At 37.5% G+C, this 20,033-nt stretch overlaps 1 protein-coding gene across 2 annotated transcripts; it reads left to right on the top strand.

The window, feature by feature from the left end:
• The first annotated feature begins 6,869 nt into the window (after nt 1-6,869).
• LOC125586252 lies at nt 6,870-16,957 on the top strand. Of its 2 annotated transcripts, none has more exons than XM_048756140.1 (2): nt 6,870-12,774; nt 12,855-16,957. In XM_048756140.1, exon 2 carries the CDS (start codon nt 13,569-13,571, stop codon nt 14,694-14,696), a length of 1,128 nt encoding a protein of 375 aa, XP_048612097.1. In that variant the 5' UTR covers nt 6,870-12,774; nt 12,855-13,568; the 3' UTR covers nt 14,697-16,957. The 2 variants fall into 2 exon arrangements, with proteins under 2 accessions (XP_048612097.1, XP_048612098.1); XM_048756141.1 differs by having other exon boundaries at nt 6,870-12,725.
• Nucleotides 16,958-20,033: the final 3,076 nt, after the last annotated feature.

Here is a 20,033-nt window from a genome sequence, read left to right on the forward strand (position 1 = left end):
AATATAAAAATAATACAATTATATAGTTTTAAAATACACTAAAATAAAAATCTTAAAACACTAAAATGAAAAATGTTAAAACACTACTTATTAAAAGTTCATAACGAAACATATTAATATAAATAAAAATAATACAATTATATAATTTTAAAATACACTAAAATAAAAATATTAAAACACTACTTATCAAACAATATTTAAAATATTGATTTTGTAAATTAGATTTTGTTAAAAATATTCTTACGCTTTTAAAATGTGGGTTTAGATTTTGTTAAAAATATTCTTACGCTTTTAAAATGTGGGTCAAAATCTAATTTTAGTTAAATTATAGTCGGGTCGGTCATATTTTAATTGTTGAAACAAAATATTTAAACGGAGACAAAAGCGATTAGGTGACAAAGGCGATTAGGGTTTCAGAAGATTGATCCATCGATGGATCCGCCGTCTCCGAAGGCGGTGGAAAAGGAGGGTAAGGGAATGACAGAGGCAGGTGTGGAAGAGGCTGTGAAGAGGGTTTCGGTTGGGAATGGGTCTTCGATTGGAGGTGATGGGGCAAGCGCGATAAGCAAATCTGGAGAAGCATCTTTGGGTCTGGAGACAAGTGCGATTGTTGATTTGCAGATCTCTAGGGGAAGGGTTATTTCGCTCTCCCCAGAAGTGGGCCCTGAGGGCGTAGCGGTGGGAGGCAATCTGGCTACGATAGAGGCAGAAGGGAAGGGGAACGAGGTGGAAGGGATTTTGGAAAAGGGGGTACATCAAAGAAGACTTCGTATTCTGAAGCTGTGAGGGAGGTCTTGGCTGAATCGATTAACCCTGAGTTTGTGGTAACAGATGGGGTTGCGGAGGTCTCAATACCAGAGGAACTAATGGAAGATGTTGAGCCTTTGTGGAAGTGTTTCGTAGTGGGTTATTTTATGAATGATGCGCCTCACATTGGCTCTATTCATTCAACGGTGAACAGAATTTGGTCGTCTCCAGGGAAAGTGTCGAAGATTGATGTTCAATTTATTGGAAAGAGGACAGTTTTGTTTAGGGTGGATGATGCTCAAGTTCGCAGTCGAATCATCAGGAGGAAGTTCTGGCATATTTCAGAGGTCTCTCTGGTTCTAAATGATAGGACTCCGGAATCAACAAAAGCTCCACCGGACCTCTCAGCCATGCCATTATGGGTGGATTTGGAGAATGTTCCAGGGTATTTATATTCAAAAAAAGGCCTCTCATTTCTATCTCGCACTGCAGGCAAATTTGTCAAGCTGCACCCTACTACTGAGCGTTGTGTTCGGTTAGATGTAGCGAGAGTATTAATTGAGGTAGATCTTGCGAAACCACTGCCACAGAAGATTTGCTTCAAGGGAAAGGATGGTCATGAAGTAAATGTTGGTGTTAATTTCCCATGGCTTCCTCCTTGTTGTAGTGTATGCTCTAAGTGGGGGCACAATGACAAGGACTATCATGAGAAACAAGAGGTGGTGATTCTAAAAAGGCCAGAGATGGAGAATCAGCTGGTTGCTGAAGCTGGAAAGACAAAGGATAGTGATGTGGGAATAGGAAGGGAAGCGGTCTCAGAGTTGCTAAATGAGTTGGAACAGTTACCGGTTAATGCATTGCTGGCAGAGAATGCAGGCGAAAATGGAAGAGAGTTGAGTCTGTTTCTAAATAACCTCAGCTCGGGTGTGGAATCAGAGAAATGGGTCACTTTGGGGGAGCAGGGTAGCAATAGATCTTCCCCTCCATGGAAGCAGGTTCTGTTGGATAAAGTTGCGTCTCCAAACAGTTTTCAGGCTCTACAAGGAATAAGGGAGGAGGGAGAAATTGATGAGGATGATGGCATAGAAGACGAGTTAAATCTCAAAGCCCAAGATAAAAGATATGAGAAGGGTACTGAAGGAGAAGGTAAAGGGGAGGGAAAGAAGGCAGGTCAAAGCACAGGACAAAGAGGTAAAGGAAGAGGGAAAGCGTTGATTGCGAATACGAGAGGACTGGTTAATGCAGTGGTGAGTGGCCAAAGCAAGAAAGCTTCCTCTCGTAGGAACAAATGACGTCAATCTTTGCATGGAACATGCGCGGTTTCAATCAACCGCGTAAACACAACGCTGTAAAATATTGGATTAAGGAGGCAAAGCTACGGTTAGGATGTTTGGTGGAAACGAGAGTTCAGGAGGAGAATTTTCAGCAGATTTTTTCAGCTACTTTTCAGGGATGGCAGCATTTGCAAAACTACAGCCACCACAGATTGGGAAGAATCTGGGTTTGTTGGTCGGAGGATGTGGAAGTGGTGCCTGTGTTGGTTAGTGCACAAATGATAACGTGTTGGGTGAAGTTTAAAGACACGGGTGATATTTTTCTTGCATCGTTTATCTATGGCTCGAATTGTATGATGGAGAGAACAGATTTATGGAGAGAGATGGATACAGTAGCTCGGTTAGTGGCAGCGGGGACAAATCCATGGATATTGCAAGGCGACTTCAGTGTCACAAAGTCTGCTATGGAGCACTCTAGGTTTCTAGATACCGCAGGAGAGAATTTGGCTATTAGAGAGTTCCAGGATATCATCAGAAGCTGCGATCTTGTTGACATCCCTCACACTGGCCCGGAGTTCACATGGATAAATAGTCAAGATGGAAACCCTATCAGCAAGAAGTTGGATAGAGCTATGGGTAACAGCAGTTGGATCTCAAGGTTTGAGCAATCACATACTCTGTTTGAAGTAGGAGGTGTTTCTGACCACTCTAGAATGGTGACTATTGTACATGACAACCCGGTGGGAAATCGAAAACCTTTCAAGTTTTTCACGCATGTGGTCAGCCACCCTCAGTTTCTGGAAGTGGTAGATCAAGTCTGGAACTCTACTGCTCCCCTGTTTCATTCTCGGACAGCTTTGAAGAAACTGCAGGACAAATTAAAGATGTTGAAATCAGAGCTCCGGCGACTGAATAGAGAGTCTTTTGGAGATTTGCCAGCGAGGGTAAAAGTGGCTTTGGAGGTTCTCTCTGATAAGCAGAATAATGCAATGCGGAACCCTTGTACCACTACGTTTGAGGAAGCTTCTGATGCATGGGAGCACTGGCATCACTTATCTGGAATTGAAGAGCAATTTTTCTATCAAAAATCCCGTGTCAAATGGCTGGATCTTGGCGACAGAAATACAAATTTCTACCACAAGACGCGCCAAACCCGTACCTCTCGTAACACTATTCGTAGACTGATCACTTCAGATGGAAGGGTCCTAACTGAGCTGGCTGATATTAAAAAAGAGGCGGTGGATTACTATGAGGGTTTTCTTCAGGAACCAGGGCACTTGAGTTTGGAGGATATTACTGAGGATAGGTTAAGTTATCTCCTAGATTATCATTGCAGCGACACAGGAGCAGCTTCCCTAGTTGGTCCTGTTCAAGCTGAGGAAGTCAAAGAAGCTTTGTTTTCGATGCCAGCAAACAAGGCACCGGGGCCTGATGGTTACCCTATGGAGTTCTACAAAGCAGCGTGGTCAGTTGTGGGTAAAGATTTAGTGATTGCTGTCCAGTCTTTCTTTTTGTATGGCTTCATGCCTCGGAGCACAAATGCTACTCTCCTGTCCCTTGCACCGAAAACAACAAGTGAAGAGAAGATGAGTGATTTCAGACCGATAGCATGCTGTAATGTGATTTATAAGCTCATCTCCAAAATCATGGCTCACCGGCTCAAAGGTATTCTCCCAGCAGCTATTGAGCAGAATCAATGTGCGTTTGTTCAAGGCAGGATGCTGCTAGAAAACGTTCTCTTGGCCACATAATTGGTGAAAGATTATTACAAGCCTCAAGTATCCTCTCGCTCAGCAATCAAGTTGGATATTTCAAAAGCTTTTGACACTGTCAAATGGACATTCATTGAAGCAGTGCTCCGAGCGATGCACTTGCCAGATATGTTCGTAACCTGGATCATGAAGTGTATCAGTACTGTGATGTTCTCTGTCTCTATCAATGGTGAGTTGGAAGGTTTCTTTCCGAACTCTAGAGGAATTCGCCAAGGATGTTCTTTATCACCGTATCTGTACGTCATCGTCAGTAATGTTCTCTCAAAGCTTCTCAACAAAGCTATCATGGGAGGAAATATAGTTTACCACCCCATGTGTAGAGTGGTTAATCTCTCGCATCTCAGTTTTGCCGACGACATTGTGGTCTTCACTGATGGTTCTCCTACATCCCTCACAGGAACGCTTGATGCGTTTGGAGATTTCGCTAGCATGTCGGGACTATGTATAAATGTCGCAAAGTCAACAGTCTTCGCAGCAGGTAGGGGAAACCAGGCTCTAGAAACTGCAGCTGCAGCCTGTGGACTCACGGTCTCAGCTCTTCCCATCAAATATCTTGGGCTGCCGCTTACTACTAAAACAATGTCTAGAAGTGATTATGAGCCACTGATAGCAAAAATTAGAGCTAGATTCCTCAGCTGGACAAACAAAGCTCTAGCTTTTGCCGGGAGGTTGCAGTTAATAAATTCGGTTATTGCAAGCATCACCAATTTTTGGTGTTCTACGTTTAGTCTTCCTCAAGGCTGCATTGATGAGATTGAGAGTATGTGTTCGGCATTTCTGTGGAGCGGCTCACCCAATATCTCATCAAAGTCAAAGGTCGCATGGGAGGAGGTTTGTAAACCAAAGGATGAAGGAGGTCTCAGGATTCGTAGAATAAAGGATGTCTCTGCGGTGTTTGATCTGAAACTGATATTGCGTCTTTTCAACAACTCAACCTCCCTCTGGGTTCAATGGGTGAAGCAGATTATACTACGTGGGGAGTCCTTTTGGGATGCTCGGGTAGGGGCAGTGGGCTCATGGGTTTGGAAGAAGCTCCTCCAGCTGAGACCATTGGCCAAGCAGTTTCTGTGTATGGAAGTTCGAAATTGCAAAACTGTTGGATTCTGGACTGATATATGGCTTCCTATAGGGCGCTTGATTGAAGTAATTGGTGAGCGGGGAACTCAGAAGCTTAGCATAGTCCGCAATGCAAAGATTGATGATGTCTTAGTGAATGATCAGTGGAGATTTCGAAACTCAAGAGATAGCAGTATAGAGCAAGTGCTTGCGCAGGTAAAGGCAAAGCCGCTGGTACTGGCGCCAAATGTGGATGATGGGGTGAAATGGAAGCGAGGAGATGTAGAGTATGGATCAGAATTCTCCGACCGGCGCCATCACCTGACTGGAATGAGATTCTGGCTCGCATTCTCCACTCAGCACATGATAGGCTTGTCTCTATTCTCCTGAGGCTAGCATTACAAGTCACTATCTATTATATTTGGCGTGAACGTAACGAGAGACGACACACACAGCGGAGTCGACCAGCAAACTAGCTTGCAAAGGTGATAGAAAAGAGGACTAACGAGACTGATGCAGCGGTGGTTTGAGGTCTATATTAGGTAAGGATAGAAGCAAAGAGCAAAGATTTTGGATTTCTAAATTCATTTTGTGCATAACTATTCTTTTCCATGATGATCAATAAATTTAACATTTCATAAAAAAAAAAAAAAAGTTCAAACTTCATGTTTATGACTTTAGTAATTAACGTTACCATTACCGTAACTACCTATAAATTTATGGTCTCTTCTTAATACGCATAGACCCAAACTATGTGCGAAATATATTTAAGCTTCATTACACTCTTTGTCAACTATACAAACATCAACATAGTGCTAACAGTGAGTTATAGTTCTCATAATACATTAAAATTCCCTCAAACAGCTAACAATGAATCAGGATTACATCCTGATAATGAAGAAAATATATATTGATCTTAAAATATCTCTTTACTCATGTATTAAATTTATGGCCTTTTACCCTTAAATATTTATTGCATATTCTAATTAGTTATTTATAAATAATATATCAACAAATATAATAAAGAATTATCAGAAAAAAGACAAAAAAAACTTACAAAAAAATAAATTAACTAATATAATTTCTTCCAATTATTAACACATTCAAAAATAACCACAAAATATTAATCAAAGAGCTTATTTAACTAAATACCTCAAACTACAATAATTTACAAAGTAATTAAATTAAAAAAAACTGCAATTACCTGATTCAGAATTAAAAATATATAACACATTAACAATAAAATCGAATCAAATGTTTTATAGTATTAATTGAATGAACCATATAATTAAAAATTATTTAGGCCCTAGTTTATTATTAAAATAATCCTATTAGTTAGCACGATACTCTTCAATTATTTATTAAACTAGATGATAATCTGCGCACATGCGTGGAGTGAGTTTTTATAATAATGATTATTTATTAAATGGTTTTAATATTTTGCAACACTACAATCTTTATCGATTATAAAATGAGAAATACAAATGTTGGTCTCTTAAATGTATCATCGTTGTTGAAGAGTTAATTTATTACATATTATTTTAATTATTTTTAAGACTTCATATGCACAAAAAGAAATTAATTATTGTGGGTGATACAAATCACCAAAACCAAATAGGCAACATCTATTGAATAATGACGAAAGGGGATTAGGTTTTCTGCTCTCGATTTGTTTACTATTGACTTTCAATAAGTGATTTCATTTTCTACCATATAAAATTGTGCTTTCGTTCTCGTCTTTGTATCATTGATATGAGTTTTGTTTCTTTTTTAACTTATTCTATGAATTCGGTGAATTACATAAGTGTTAATTTAAAAATATGAACACTTGTAAAAATTAGTTACATTCCAGATACATATCTAAGAATCAAAATTTTGAAAAAAATCACCGGCAAACTATATTAACAGGTTAGTGTTCATATCTAATATATCAAGTTATATAGAATATAAGTGCAGACGCGAAATATAAATGTTTGTCTAGTATATATTCACCAGTTTGGTCTAAAAGTCATTTAATTCTAGACCAACAAAACAAATTAATTATTTTATTAGCCTAGACTTTTGAGGTTTAATTACTTAAGAGTATACAAATAAAAATATATATAATACTTTACCATTCTAGTATATGTAAATTATGTATAAACTAAGAACTATTTGATTTATTAAATGATAAACCACAAAACTTATAATAAATAGTTCAAATCTCTCATTCTTACAATTATAATAGTTAGACAGGATATTAGGGAGAAACAATATTAGACGAATGATCAAATCTCTCATTCTTCGAATAAACTCAAAAGGAGGTGATTGAGACTTGTCATGATATTTCATTAAAAACTTTTTAGGAATAAAAATCAAGACTAAATTATTTAACCTGAATCAAATCTTAAATAAAGTTGACAATGCTCTCTTCTCCTGCGTCCACGTCATCAGGTAGAAGGGGGCATTTTACACCACCTATCATCTCAGTTTTTAATCATTTCGTGTTTGTGTTGAATGGGCCAGGTATAGGTATTGTACCTAAAAAATTAATTGGGCTCTGATACTGCTTTTCCTACAGGCCCAGATAATAGCTTTTCTCTTTTGTTGCGGCCGCGGACGCTCACGGTCCAACTTCTCCTCTTCATTGATGATTCTGAGAAATGTCTGCAATTTTGACATTCAATCAACTACGACCACTTCTCGAGCTTCAATCCTCTTCAATTCATCGATATAATCTTTTTAGACTCTCTCTCTTTCTGCCGTTCGGTCTCCTCTGGGAGATGTCAAGTCTGTACGCTTTGTGGATTTTTTCCTTTAATCTTCGCTTGAGATTTACTGGTAAATTTTCTCATCTGGATCATTTGGTTTAAATGAATGATGAAAGAAAGAAATTTTAGAATTATACCTTATGGGTATAGAAAATAATCTGTCATTTTGAACTCTCTTTGTGTATATTTCTCAGCTCAGAAAAGTCAAATTTTTTTGACTGATAAACAAATGCAGTGTATATAGACCTACAAGTTTAACTTTTGGGCACTCATACTCCATGGGAAGATTTATTCCCGACAGACATCTCCCTTGAAAAGAGCCTCCGTCAATAGAGCCTCCATGATATTCTCGCCGACGATCATTAGATCCCTCGCAGCCTCCCTGTTGCGTAAGATCTCTATCTATCAGTTCATTATATTCTCAATACTCTTACCATTTTCTCATGATCTGATTTTGTTGTTTGACAGTAGAAATTTTGTATATTTAAGTTGTTCGATAGATTGTCGCTAATAGCTTCCTCACTAGAACAATTGCAAATTTGGACCTCACTGAAACTCTTCATCTTAAAAAAAAAAACACCGCAAACATGAAGTCCAACATCTAATTGTGCAACGACCATCAGATTCAACCATTGAAGAATCAGTTTGATTTACTACAAGAAACAATCTTTAGGTGACCCGATCTCTTACCTTCTACCATGGTTGCCATCATGTTTGCTTCTATCGAAATTACTTCTTTCCCTACACTAATAGCCTTACCAACATCAGTTTCCTTTTGACCAATATATCGAGGTATTTGCTTAATGATCTAGACCAGGTTTTGGACAAAAATAAAATTTCCCGTTGTTCACTTTGTCTCAGGTGATTTGGCAAGGAAGAGCCTAAGAGATTGATTCATTCCTTTTAGCTCCAGGTTTCTCCTAGATACGTCACGTTATACTTTACCGGATCTTTTGCTTCGATGTAGCAATAGTAGTTGGTGGCCTTCCCAGGGTAGATATCTTTTATTATACTACTTTTTCAAAAGAAACAAAATGTGTCCTTTGTTAATGTTGAGATATTACTGGTCTCAGATTTGGGTGCCTCTGATTGTTTTTCTTATTAATAGAGACGTGGTGTGGAGAAATAGGGTCTTGAAGAAAACAACACGGGCTAAAGCATATAAACAAGGGGTTATTGTATATTTCTTTAATTCTTTGACTGTATTTTTTACTGAACAATATTGGATTCAAAAGGTCTGACTTTTCTAAAAAAATGTATCTTTCCGTACAGGAACATGTGTGTTTGTACGTGCTGAGCATACTATTGACTCTTCACTTGCTAGGGTAATCTGTATAAACACAGACAATCTACTTCTATCACAACCTAATTGGTGCGAACAAGCCCTTAGTCATGTGGAATGGATACTTTAATCCGAATTGGTTCGGTTGATGTTATTGTTGCTGATAGTGTAATTAAGGTGATTCATATGAGATTAATAATGGATCGATGAGTTTGGTCGGAGCCATTTATCTCCTCACGGTTTATGTTATTTTTTTCAACAAGGACCCCTTGAGGATGAGATGGGCGATGCTCATATGATTATCCAAGCCGGTAAAGTTTTATCGACACCCTAAATATTCGATCCTTTTTATTTTCAAATGCTTAGAGTATTTTGACTTCATGTATCCAAAGACTCATCCATGACTGATCATTAGTTAAAATGTATGTTTTTCTTTGACATAAAAGCTACTTGTCTTGAACTTCAAAAGGATGGTAGTATTGAAAAGAAAAGGCTCGCCAAGGTAATAAAGAAAACAGTAAAAACTCGAGGAAGAGACGTCACTAACCAATCGCAGAGTCAGTACATTACCTATAAGTTCATGTCATTGTTGTTGATTTTTTGGGTAGTTAGGTTCATGAAATAACAATACACTTCTCTATACAGCAGATACCAGATCATGAAAGAGTGTTTTGTGGAGAAGATAGCAAGAGTCATCGTAGAATTTTTAATCAGCGGATGATAACACATCTTGGTATGGTTTAAAAGAAGCTAAATGAGAAACTATCTATACCGAAGGTAAGCATCTAGAGTACTTTCACTTGCAATCATCAAATCTAAAGCATATCTTTGTTTCGTCTGTCTTTTAGTTGGATGAATGCACCAATCTGACCAACTTTGATTCTCCACCTTACTATCTCTTGATCTTTAACTTTTCTTTTAAGGTTAAATCTCTCCTTCCACACTAATGCAGCTGAAAGCAAGTATGAATCTCTATTTACATTAGTTGAAGTTGTTGGGTAGTTAGGAAAGGAGAGATTTATTTTCTTGGAAATTATTGTGATATTATGACATTGTTAATTTATTTTGCAGAATTTGTCACAACTGGCTTTGTTCAGTTACGATGGGTTATTGCAAAAGGACTTAGCGAGGGGGAGGAGGAGGCTCACCTTTTACTTGCCATGGAACAGGGAGATTTGCTGCAACTGTAAAAGCTGGATTTAATTCACCGGTGACCTGTTCGGCTGGTTTGCATATGCTTTGACCTTTTTAGCTGCTGCTGCTGCAACTACTCTGCTTTTTTCAATCCCAGTTTTGTTACCTTAAAATTTTAGGATAACCATTTATGTAGTTTTGTCGTGAAATCATTTGGAATGGTTTCAAACATAAATTTCAAAACTCAACGTGTAACACCAAAAAAAACATACATGCACACACCTCACGTCAATTAGATTCGTATATTATTATATTGGTGTGTATTTGAGGTTAATGAAAAGAATGACAGTTTATGTCACACTCAATGAGATAAGCATCTATATAGAAAAAATTCATAATGATGAGTTAATTTATGAGTAAAAATCTGCTAAAACGAATTGGATATAGAATGCAATTTATGTATTTTAACTTAAGAAGTATGTCCAAAAGAGGCCTGATAAATTATAACTTATGACACAAACTTTATCGGATACCTAGCTGAGTCTATGTCAGGGCTGTTAAACAGTCTCGCTTCTGCTTCCACTTCCCATTCCTTCTCGCCGACGACGTCACGAACTTAGAGTAATGATATTCAATCAACTTATCCCACTAATTCCGCTATGTCGCCTTCAATGCATCTTACTTGATTCAGTATATATACATGGTCTGCGATCACTAGCCTAATCCTTCTCATCCTCCCAATTTTTAATTGTTGTTCTCTCTGCAAGGTTCTTCACTCCAAGGTAACATAATTTCAGTTTGATTTCTCTCCACTAATGATTTTGAAGTCATAATTTCTTAACATATACAATGATGTATCTGCAGCTGTGAGATTTCCTTATGAACGGTGGTCGCAAATTTGATTCCGTACAGTAAGTTTTCATAGCTTCCATGAGTTTAAACGTATAGTATGTGATGATGGTCGAACCTGTAGTCATAACTTATGAGAAAGTACGGTTTTAATCAGCTTTTTTGGTAATTTTATTATTTTCCCAACAATTTTTTGGGATTCGATCAGGAATCGAACCTGTAGTCATATATTAATTTTGTTACTTTCCAAAGCACATATGTATCAAGATGTGCTTATATACAAAGAGAGAAATTCTAGAGGTGATGTTAGATACATATGGATGCACACTAATTAGTCAAAAACAACTTCAGTTTGTTTCATGATAGTTTCAACGCACTGTGCGAGAATATATGTTTTTAGATACGGTAGATTCCTACAGAAAGGAAATGGCGGAAATGCGTTTTTGTTTTTTTCTCCATGCACTTGGATTAACATATTATCGTCTAAGGATGTGAAATTTTTTATTGTCCATTTAATATTTTGTATACGTTGGTATCTTTGATCTGTCTAGCAACAATAATCTATTTTGTTTTCTTTGTAACACTACAAGAAAACACGGATTTTGCTACTGATTTTCCTGACTGAGGCTGCAGTCACTAAATTTACGGACTGTTTAACGACTGATTAGCGACTGATTTACGACCCATAAATTTCAGGCGAAACAGTCGCTAAATAACGACTAAAGAAAACAGTCACCTTTTAGTCGTAAATTAGCGACTAAAGTGTGACTAATATGTAGTCGGTAAACAACAGTCTTTAATCAGTCGTTAATTTAGCGACTGATTACCGACTGAATATATCAGTCGCAAATCAGAAGGAAAACAGTCGGTAAATATTATCGTAAACCTAAATCTGATACCCAAAACCCTGAACATTTTTAAACTCTAAACTTTAAATATAAATCTTGAAACTCTAAATTTTTCACACAATAAATATTAATCCTAAAATTTAAACTATAATAAATTATATTCCCTGTAAGTTTCTAAACCCCATACACCAAATCATTCTCCTTACATTCCTCCTTGCAAAAGTTAAATAAAAATGTTAAACTAATTTGCCAACTTATCCAAATAGCCATGATTCTGTCACATTTGTTTCACGACTAGTTAAATCCCTAAACCCTAAACATGATTCTTAAACCCAAAACACCATGTATAAAGTTTATGTTACTATAATATAGTTAGAGACTCTATTGAAAGTTACATGTTTAAAAATTCATATCATAACTTCAAATTTGGAACTTAACCATAAATTATACACAAATTTTCCCAATCCTTATCCTAACCTCAAGTTCTAAATTTTAAACTTTGTATCTAACTCATTAGTAATCTAAATTTTAAACTTTATATTAGCTACAAGTTCTAAATTAAAATTTTATATCAAACACATAAGTAATCTTAAAACTACACAAATAAGAAATGGACGACAACAAAATACAAGAGACGTTACAAATACTTTAACAAAGAAGTTAGAAAGAGTTCACTAAAAAGTAAAAACACGCAGATCACTACCCACACCGTTGATTTAGTTCACGCGGATCACTACCCACACCGTTGATTTAGTTCAATCAAACGGTGAAAACGTCTTCGTACTTTATTCTTCTTCCCCGTCATTGTTTCTTTTCTTTCTTTCTTTCACATTCTTCTGCAAACAGAAAAATGTTTCTCTTTCTTCTCCTATGTTTCTTTACTTAAAAAAGGAATCTCTTCATCTCCGATCTATATCTCTGCGTCTCTCCTCCTCTCCAACTGTCTTTCTCCCCGGCTCCTCCTCTCCTCGACGCATCGACGGTCTTCTCTTCCTCTCCACGATGCATCAACGGTTATCTCCTCTATGCGAATCAAGATCTTACTTTGCCACTGCCATATTTGTTAACGCCTCCTAGATTTTTTCACTCTCTCTTTATCTCTCTCTCTCTTCTTTTAGTGTTCTAATGGGTTGTTTTTTCAGATCTGAAAAATGGGAAAGAGCAGGAAAGAAGTGAAGATGTAAGATGGGTGCCCTGAAGTAGTCGCTGACGTAGTTGCTGAAGCAGACGTCGGGTTAAGTGGTGAAGACCATGTGGAGTCAAGATGCTGAGCTGGAGTCGTGTAGACTTGGAGAGCAAGGGAGTATCTTGGAGATATGGAAAGAGGAATAAACTTGAGGAGCAAGTTTATGACTTAAAGAAAGAGGAATAAATGCATTCCAAGAAAAGGAAAGTTGCACTTATTGTTATGGAAGATGTCCATACATGTTGCCTTGGAGACTAGGGTTTCGGGAACATGGAGAATAACTATAAGATAGCTATGGGGTCGTCTGTATAGAGACAGAGACACGGAGGCTGATCTTATAGAGAGAGAGAGAGAAGTTCTTGGAGGTGTTCTTGGGTCGTGCTGAAGCAGTGGCTGAAGTACTTGACGGAGAAGAGACATAAGCGGGTAGCTTAGGAATCTGTCAGTAGCGTGTGTTAGGGTGTTAACACTAGACGTGTAAAAGCTGAATAGTGAATAAGCAAGTCTTGTAAAGATTGTTTAAAGGAGATTCTAATAAAAGCTTTGGTGTTTGCTTGTGTATTTGTCTCTTGATTTATCTTCTGCACTACCTTATTGTGTTTGCATCTTGCACTTACAAGTGGTATCAGAGCGGGGCACCTAAGTTACCGGTGTTATCCTGAAGGTGAAGATGGACACGATTATTTCTGTGCAGAAGGCGATCGTGTTGAATGCGGACCAGTATGGTCATTGGAAGGCTCGCATGAAGCAGATGATTCGAGGAATCAATCAAGATGCGTGGACAGCTGTGGAGATTGGTTGGGGGGAGCCTACCATAGTCACAGGAGGTGAGAAGAAGCCTAAACCAAAAGAGGATTGGTCAGAGGCAGAACGCAATGCATCAAAATTTAATGCAAAGGCGTTGTCGGTGATTTTTGGAGCTGTTGAAGCAGAGCAGTTTCAGCTGATTCAGGGGAGTACTTCGGATAAAGAGGCGTGGGAAATCCTGCTGAATTCGTTTGAAGGAGATGAGAGTGTCAAGAGGACACGTCTAGATCATCTTGGGTCACAGTTTGAGAATCTCAGGTGGTCTGATAATGATTCTGTGGCGAGCTTCAGTGCCAAACTCAGTGCTATGGCACATGAAGCATTTGTACTTGGGAAGAAGTACAAGGAGAAGAAGCTGGTAAAGAAGTTACTACGCTGTCTTCCAACAAAGTTTGGAGCTCACAAGGCGGTTTTGCAGATGACTACAAACACGGATGAGCTCAAGTTTGACAAGCTTGTGGGTATGCTGAAGGCACAAGAGATGGAGACAGACAGTAGTTCAGTCTCTACATCAAGCAGTGCGCCAAGGAGTGTGGCGCTTGTAGCTGACAAAGATACTGATAGGTTTCAGAAGATTGAAGATGACATTGGTATGCTGGTCAGGAATTTTGGTAAGATGAATTCTTCTAGTGGGAGGAATCAGTATGATCGCCAGGGAGGTGATCGTGGCAATGGCAGAAGGAGAGAAAGTCTCAGGTGCTATGAGTGTGGAGGCGTTGGTCATATAAGGGCTGACTGTCCTGTAGCACAACAGAGAGAACTTAAGTGTTCTGAGTGCAGAGGTGTTGGACACACACGGCGTGAATGTCCGAACTCAAAGAAGGAGAAAGGAGTTCCATTGCAGTCGTCTGATGATTCAGAGTCTGAAGAAGATGGAAAGGTGATAAAGAACCTTGTTGCATTTGGTGCACGCAAGGAGGGATCTATTAAGTCCTCTGATTCAGATCTCATCACAGATGATGAGGAGTATCATGTGCTGCTTAACAAGTAGTTGAGGGTCAAGGATCAGAATCTGAGATTGGAGGATATGGCTCAGAAGCAGAACGAGTTGCTTGAAGAACTTCGTGAAGAACTTGCGGCTGTGAATGAGAAGAATGAGTCTCTTGAGCAGGAAAATAGCAAGCTGGGGAAAGTTGCTATTGGTGAACAAGAGAGAGCAAGGATGCTGGAACGTGATTTGGCTGAGAATCGCAAACAGATCAGGATGCTTAACAGTTGATCCAAAGAGTTAGATAAGATACTCTCGATGGGTCAACCAGCCAAGGCGAATTGGGGACTGGGATATCGAGGAGCTGAGAGTACTAAGGAAGTAAAATAGAAGGGGCTATCACATTTCGTGCATGGGAGCACATCAAAAAGTGGAGCCAAAGGAGCTTGTCAGGAAGTACGTCGGGACGTACGACATGGAGTAAGGCAGGAAGTTCTACAGCGCGCAGCTGTGAGTAACAAGCCAAAAGTAGTACATCAGTGCAACAACACGAAGGTTAGACAGGAGGTTCTGAAGCATGGTTGTGTAGCTGGTACAAGGAAAGAGACTGATCGGTGCATCAGCAACTGTGTCAGGCCAAGCAAGAAGCAACATCGGATGTGTTGTTGGTTCTGTGGGAAGGTTGGACACAAGAAGGTGGAGTGTTTTGCTCGTGAAAAGAGCAGAAACATGGCCAAGAAGGTGAACAAGACGTTCACTAAGCCCAGGAGGGTTGAAGAGGTGTCCTTAGCCAAGAGTGGCTTACTTGATGAGATCAAGGATGAGACATCAGAAGATGGATGCAGCTCTGTTAGGAGTGATCTTCAGGAAGATCAAGAAGCATCAAGCGTGGAGTCAGGACACGGAGTTGTCTATGACACAAAGGGGAAGGAGATCGAAGTGCGTCAGAAAGTGGTGCGAGATGATCTTCAGGGGTGTGAAATCACTCCAAGACAATAGCAACGAGTGCAGAGGGCACTCGGTGCGGATGGGGAAGGGCTCATGGTCAAGGAGACGACACATGAAGGTAGCCAGGTCCTCAACAGAAGTGGGTAGAGAGGTAGCTCGACAGGTGCGTCAGATCGTGATGCAGTACTTGTTATTCCGCTGCAGCAGGGGCTGTGTCATGATTATACATGAAGAAACAGACGGTAGGTCTGTAAAGCTTGACATCTAAGCATCTGTTTTAGCTTAGTATGCAATCAAGCAGGGGGAGAATGGTGATATTCTGGTATAGAGGATGCATATCTCATGGGGGAGAAAAGCATGGTGTGGTGCACATCTTGTGTGGGAGAAAAGCACATTTGGTATGAAAGTTTCCAGGTGAGGAACGTGGTTGATGAACCAGAAGAGTGTTGTGCTTGATCGGCAAACAAAGCTAAAAGGGGGAGATTGAAGATGTAAGATGTCTGCCCTGAAGTAGTCGCTGACGTAGTTGCTGAAGCAGACGTCGGGTTAAGTGGTGAAGACCATGTGGAGTCAAGATGCTGAGCTGGAGTCGTGTAGACTTGGAGAGCAAGGGAGTATCTTGGAGATATGGAAAGAGGAATAAACTTGAGGAGCAAGTTTATGACTTAAAGAAAGAGGAATAAGTGCATTCCAAGAAAATTAAAGTTGCACTTATTGTTATGGAAGATGTCCATACATGTTGCCTTGGAGACTAGGGTTTCGGGAACATGGAGAATAACTATAAGATAGCTATGGGGTCGTCTGTATAGAGACAGAGACACGGAGGCTGATCTTATAGAGAGAGAGAGAGAAGTTCTTGGAGGTGTTCTTGGGTCGTGCTGAAGCAGTGGCTGAAGTACTTGACGGAGAAGAGACATAAGCGGGTAGCTTAGGAATCTTTCAGTAGCGTGTGTTAGGGTGTTAACACTAGACGTGTAAAAGCTGAATAAGCAAGTCTTGTAAAGATTGTTTAAAGGAGATTCTAATAAAAGCTTTGGTGTTTGCTTGTGTATTTGTCTCTTGATTTATCTTCTGCACTACCTTATTGTGTTTGCATCTTGCACTTACAAGAAGACTGACAGAGACGGAGCCGTCGAGAAAGCCAGTATCACCACCGCCGCCGTCACGCTCGTCACCACCACCGCCGTCATGCTGGAGCAACCTGACAGAGGAGGTTGCAGAGTTGGTGTGGTGAAGACGGATGATAGGAGCAAGAAGACAATGTCGTTTAGATTTAGATTTAATTTTCTTTTGTTTCGTTTTAGTGTTTTTATTTTGGTTGTAAACCGATTCTAGTATATAAATTAATTTTAATTTAAAATCAATTATCGGTTTAATATTTTGTTTTAATATTATTTTATTACAAATTTTGATTTAATTTATAATTTAAAATTTGATATAATTTAGTTTTTATTTTATTTTTATTTTACTCGTACTCGTAAAAATAGTCGCAAAACCGGTCACTAACTAGTAACAATTCAGTAGCAAAATATAACGACTGATTAGTGACTGGTGTTGTTAGTCGCAAATTAGCGACCGATTAACAATTGTTTTATTTAGCGACGAGCACTATTATGACCACTGTAATCGGTCGTTAAATAGTCGCTATTTCCGGTTTAGCGACTGTTTTCCTACTGCTATTGTAGTCGAAAAATTCATGTTTTCTTGTAGTGTAACTTCCAGAAAAAAAGCAGCAGCCGAAGAAAGGTTCACGAGGTAAAGGCTTAAAGAAGGTATGAAACCGAAGCTAAACTCATAGCATGTGTTCTGATTCTGTTGCCATTGATTTATTGACTTGATATGATGGAACTGCTTTTGATTCCTTGAATGATGAGACACCCACGTCAGGTTTTTAAAAATTGTGTAGTTTCATTGTGCAGATCATAAGATCATTTGGCTGACTCAACATTGAGAGCTGAAACTTCACATAAGATCATTTTTACCTGATTAATTTGTTTACATGAAACAAAATACGCTGGTGTACAGTACAGTAAATCTTCTTATAATGAGGGTGAGCCTCTACATATACGTAACATTACCAACAAGAGGAAACACTGAGCTTGGAGCTTCAGGGACATTGCCTTTCCTCACTCACTTCCTCCTTTCTCAATATATGTTAGCGACAAGGTTCATGGTCTACAATGATTTTTTATGAAGCGTGGGCTATGTCGTGATTGGTTTGCAACAAATTGTGTTAGTGAGGCTTCATACTTCCTCAAGTTTGATCACGTTTTAATCTGAATGCATTTGGGTGAGACATGTTTGTTTTTGGACAACATGTTTTGTTAATCTTTGTGTACTGCCCCTCTTTTTAATGTTAAGAATGAAATATATAGTTTCTAGGATTACTTCCTTGAATATGAAGAAATACTTGGAGATAGATCTTTCAACTTGGTTACTGATCAAACTACTGCTAAAAATGTGTCAAAACAGACTATGGTGTTAGGTTTTTGTCTTCTATCTAATGACCTCACGTGGATCAGGACCCATGAGTTGAGTTTGGTTTCCTGTGAGTGTGAATATAATAGTACACAAAACATGTCTTTTGAATTACATTAAAATAATCTCAGGCCAACAAAACTTTCCCTTGAGCATTACTAGAATCTGAAATCGAAAATCCAATAATGTTTATGTATAAATACGTAATGCATACCTACTATTATTTTTTTTTAGTTTTAACGCTACCAAATTCAATTCTAACGTTTCGGTTCATTAAGTATTTTTAGAAAAACAAATCACTACTGCTTAAGTTAGGAAATAAACTGCAACTACAAAAAAAAAAAAAACAAATGTACCCCATTATTACAATGCATGCACTAAGGCAACGAAAACAAATACATCGTAAACGTTCCAAATAGACCAAGCAGGCTTAAACTAATTCATATATCAATAGAAAAAATGGTAAACAACCCGCCCGTAGGACGGACATACCACTAGTAATATATATATATAGTGTTTCCAATATTAAAAATCACTTCAATTTGAAAAAGTGTGTTTCTGGAATTCTCATGATGAAATAAGATATCAAAAACCACATATTTTAAAAATAAATTTGTATAAATAAAAGTATATACATTAGAGTAATCACATAACTTAAAACCAATACCTTTTGTTAATTTACCATCACATTTTTGGTAAATAAATCAAAACAATCATTTTATTTACTTTATATGATATAAATTAATATTTATTGATATTGACATAGATATATAGTATAATTTAATATAAATATTTATTATTGACACTTTCTACTCATATTATTTTTAAACATTTGTATATTTGCTGTAACAAAAATTTAAACCATTAGTCACAAAATTTTTAATGTGAGATTTTTCAATACAAATTTCAAAATTAAAATATTAAGATCTCAATAATTTTTCACTGGAAATTTTAAAATTAACATATTTATATATTTGTATATAGTACATAATTTATTTCAAATGATATTAATATATATATATATGTATATATATAATATGAATACCTATTAATGAACTTCATATTCATACGATTTATTAGGGTTGAGCATTTTATCCAATACCCGAATCCGTATCTGAATCCGATCCGAAAATCTGAACCGAAGTAGCAAAATACCGAATGGTTATTGAATTTGGAGAGATTGGATATCCAAACCTAAACGGGTAATATCCGAATCCGAACATGTAATATTTAAACCCGAATGATATCCAAAGATAACCAAACATAAGTATTCTTAACCCTATATTTCTAGTTTACTCATCTCATTTTATTCAAAATATTTATATTAATGATGCACATTGCTCAAAATTAGATAATATACATATAATTATGGACAAAATCATTTGCTACTCACTTAAAATACATATCAAGCTCTTGTTTTTTGAATTAACAAAAGTTGCATCTAAAATAACAAAACAAAAACTAAATTAGTGGTTTTCTATTTTAAAAGTTTTATCTCCAAACCTATTAAAAGTTTAATCTTTTGAAAATTAGAAACTCAGTTAAGTTAAAAATATATTTTAAATACAAAAAAAATTTAAACAATGAATAATTTATTTAATTTTTCTTCAAAATTTAGATATTTGAACCTGACCCAAAATATCTGAACCCAAACATAAAATACCCGAACCGTATCCGAAGTGTAGAAATACCCGAACAGGTTCTATACCTTTATACTGAAATACCCAAAAATCCTAAATACCCGATACGAACCCGAACGTGTATCTGAACGCTCACCTCTACGATATATGATCATTTATATCTTGCTTAAACAAAAAAAAAGTTAAACCTTAACAAAATTTTCAATGTGAAACTTCTACCAGTTTTAGTAATTTATAGTCTGTTTTTAAAAATTTATAATATAACATATAAAAAATAATCTACTGTGATTGTTTAATGTGATTGTCTAATTTTTTTATTATATATTTAATGTGA

The sequence above is a fragment of the Brassica napus genome, chromosome C4 (assembly GCF_020379485.1).
Source record: "Brassica napus cultivar Da-Ae chromosome C4, Da-Ae, whole genome shotgun sequence".
Classification (NCBI taxonomy): Eukaryota; Viridiplantae; Streptophyta; class Magnoliopsida; order Brassicales; family Brassicaceae; genus Brassica; species Brassica napus.

Bases quoted from the DNA above. Each gene is read 5' to 3' on its own strand.
- LOC125586252 (XM_048756140.1), top strand. From the start codon at position 13,569: ATGGACACGATTATTTCTGTGCAGAAGGCGATCGTGTTGAATGCGGAC.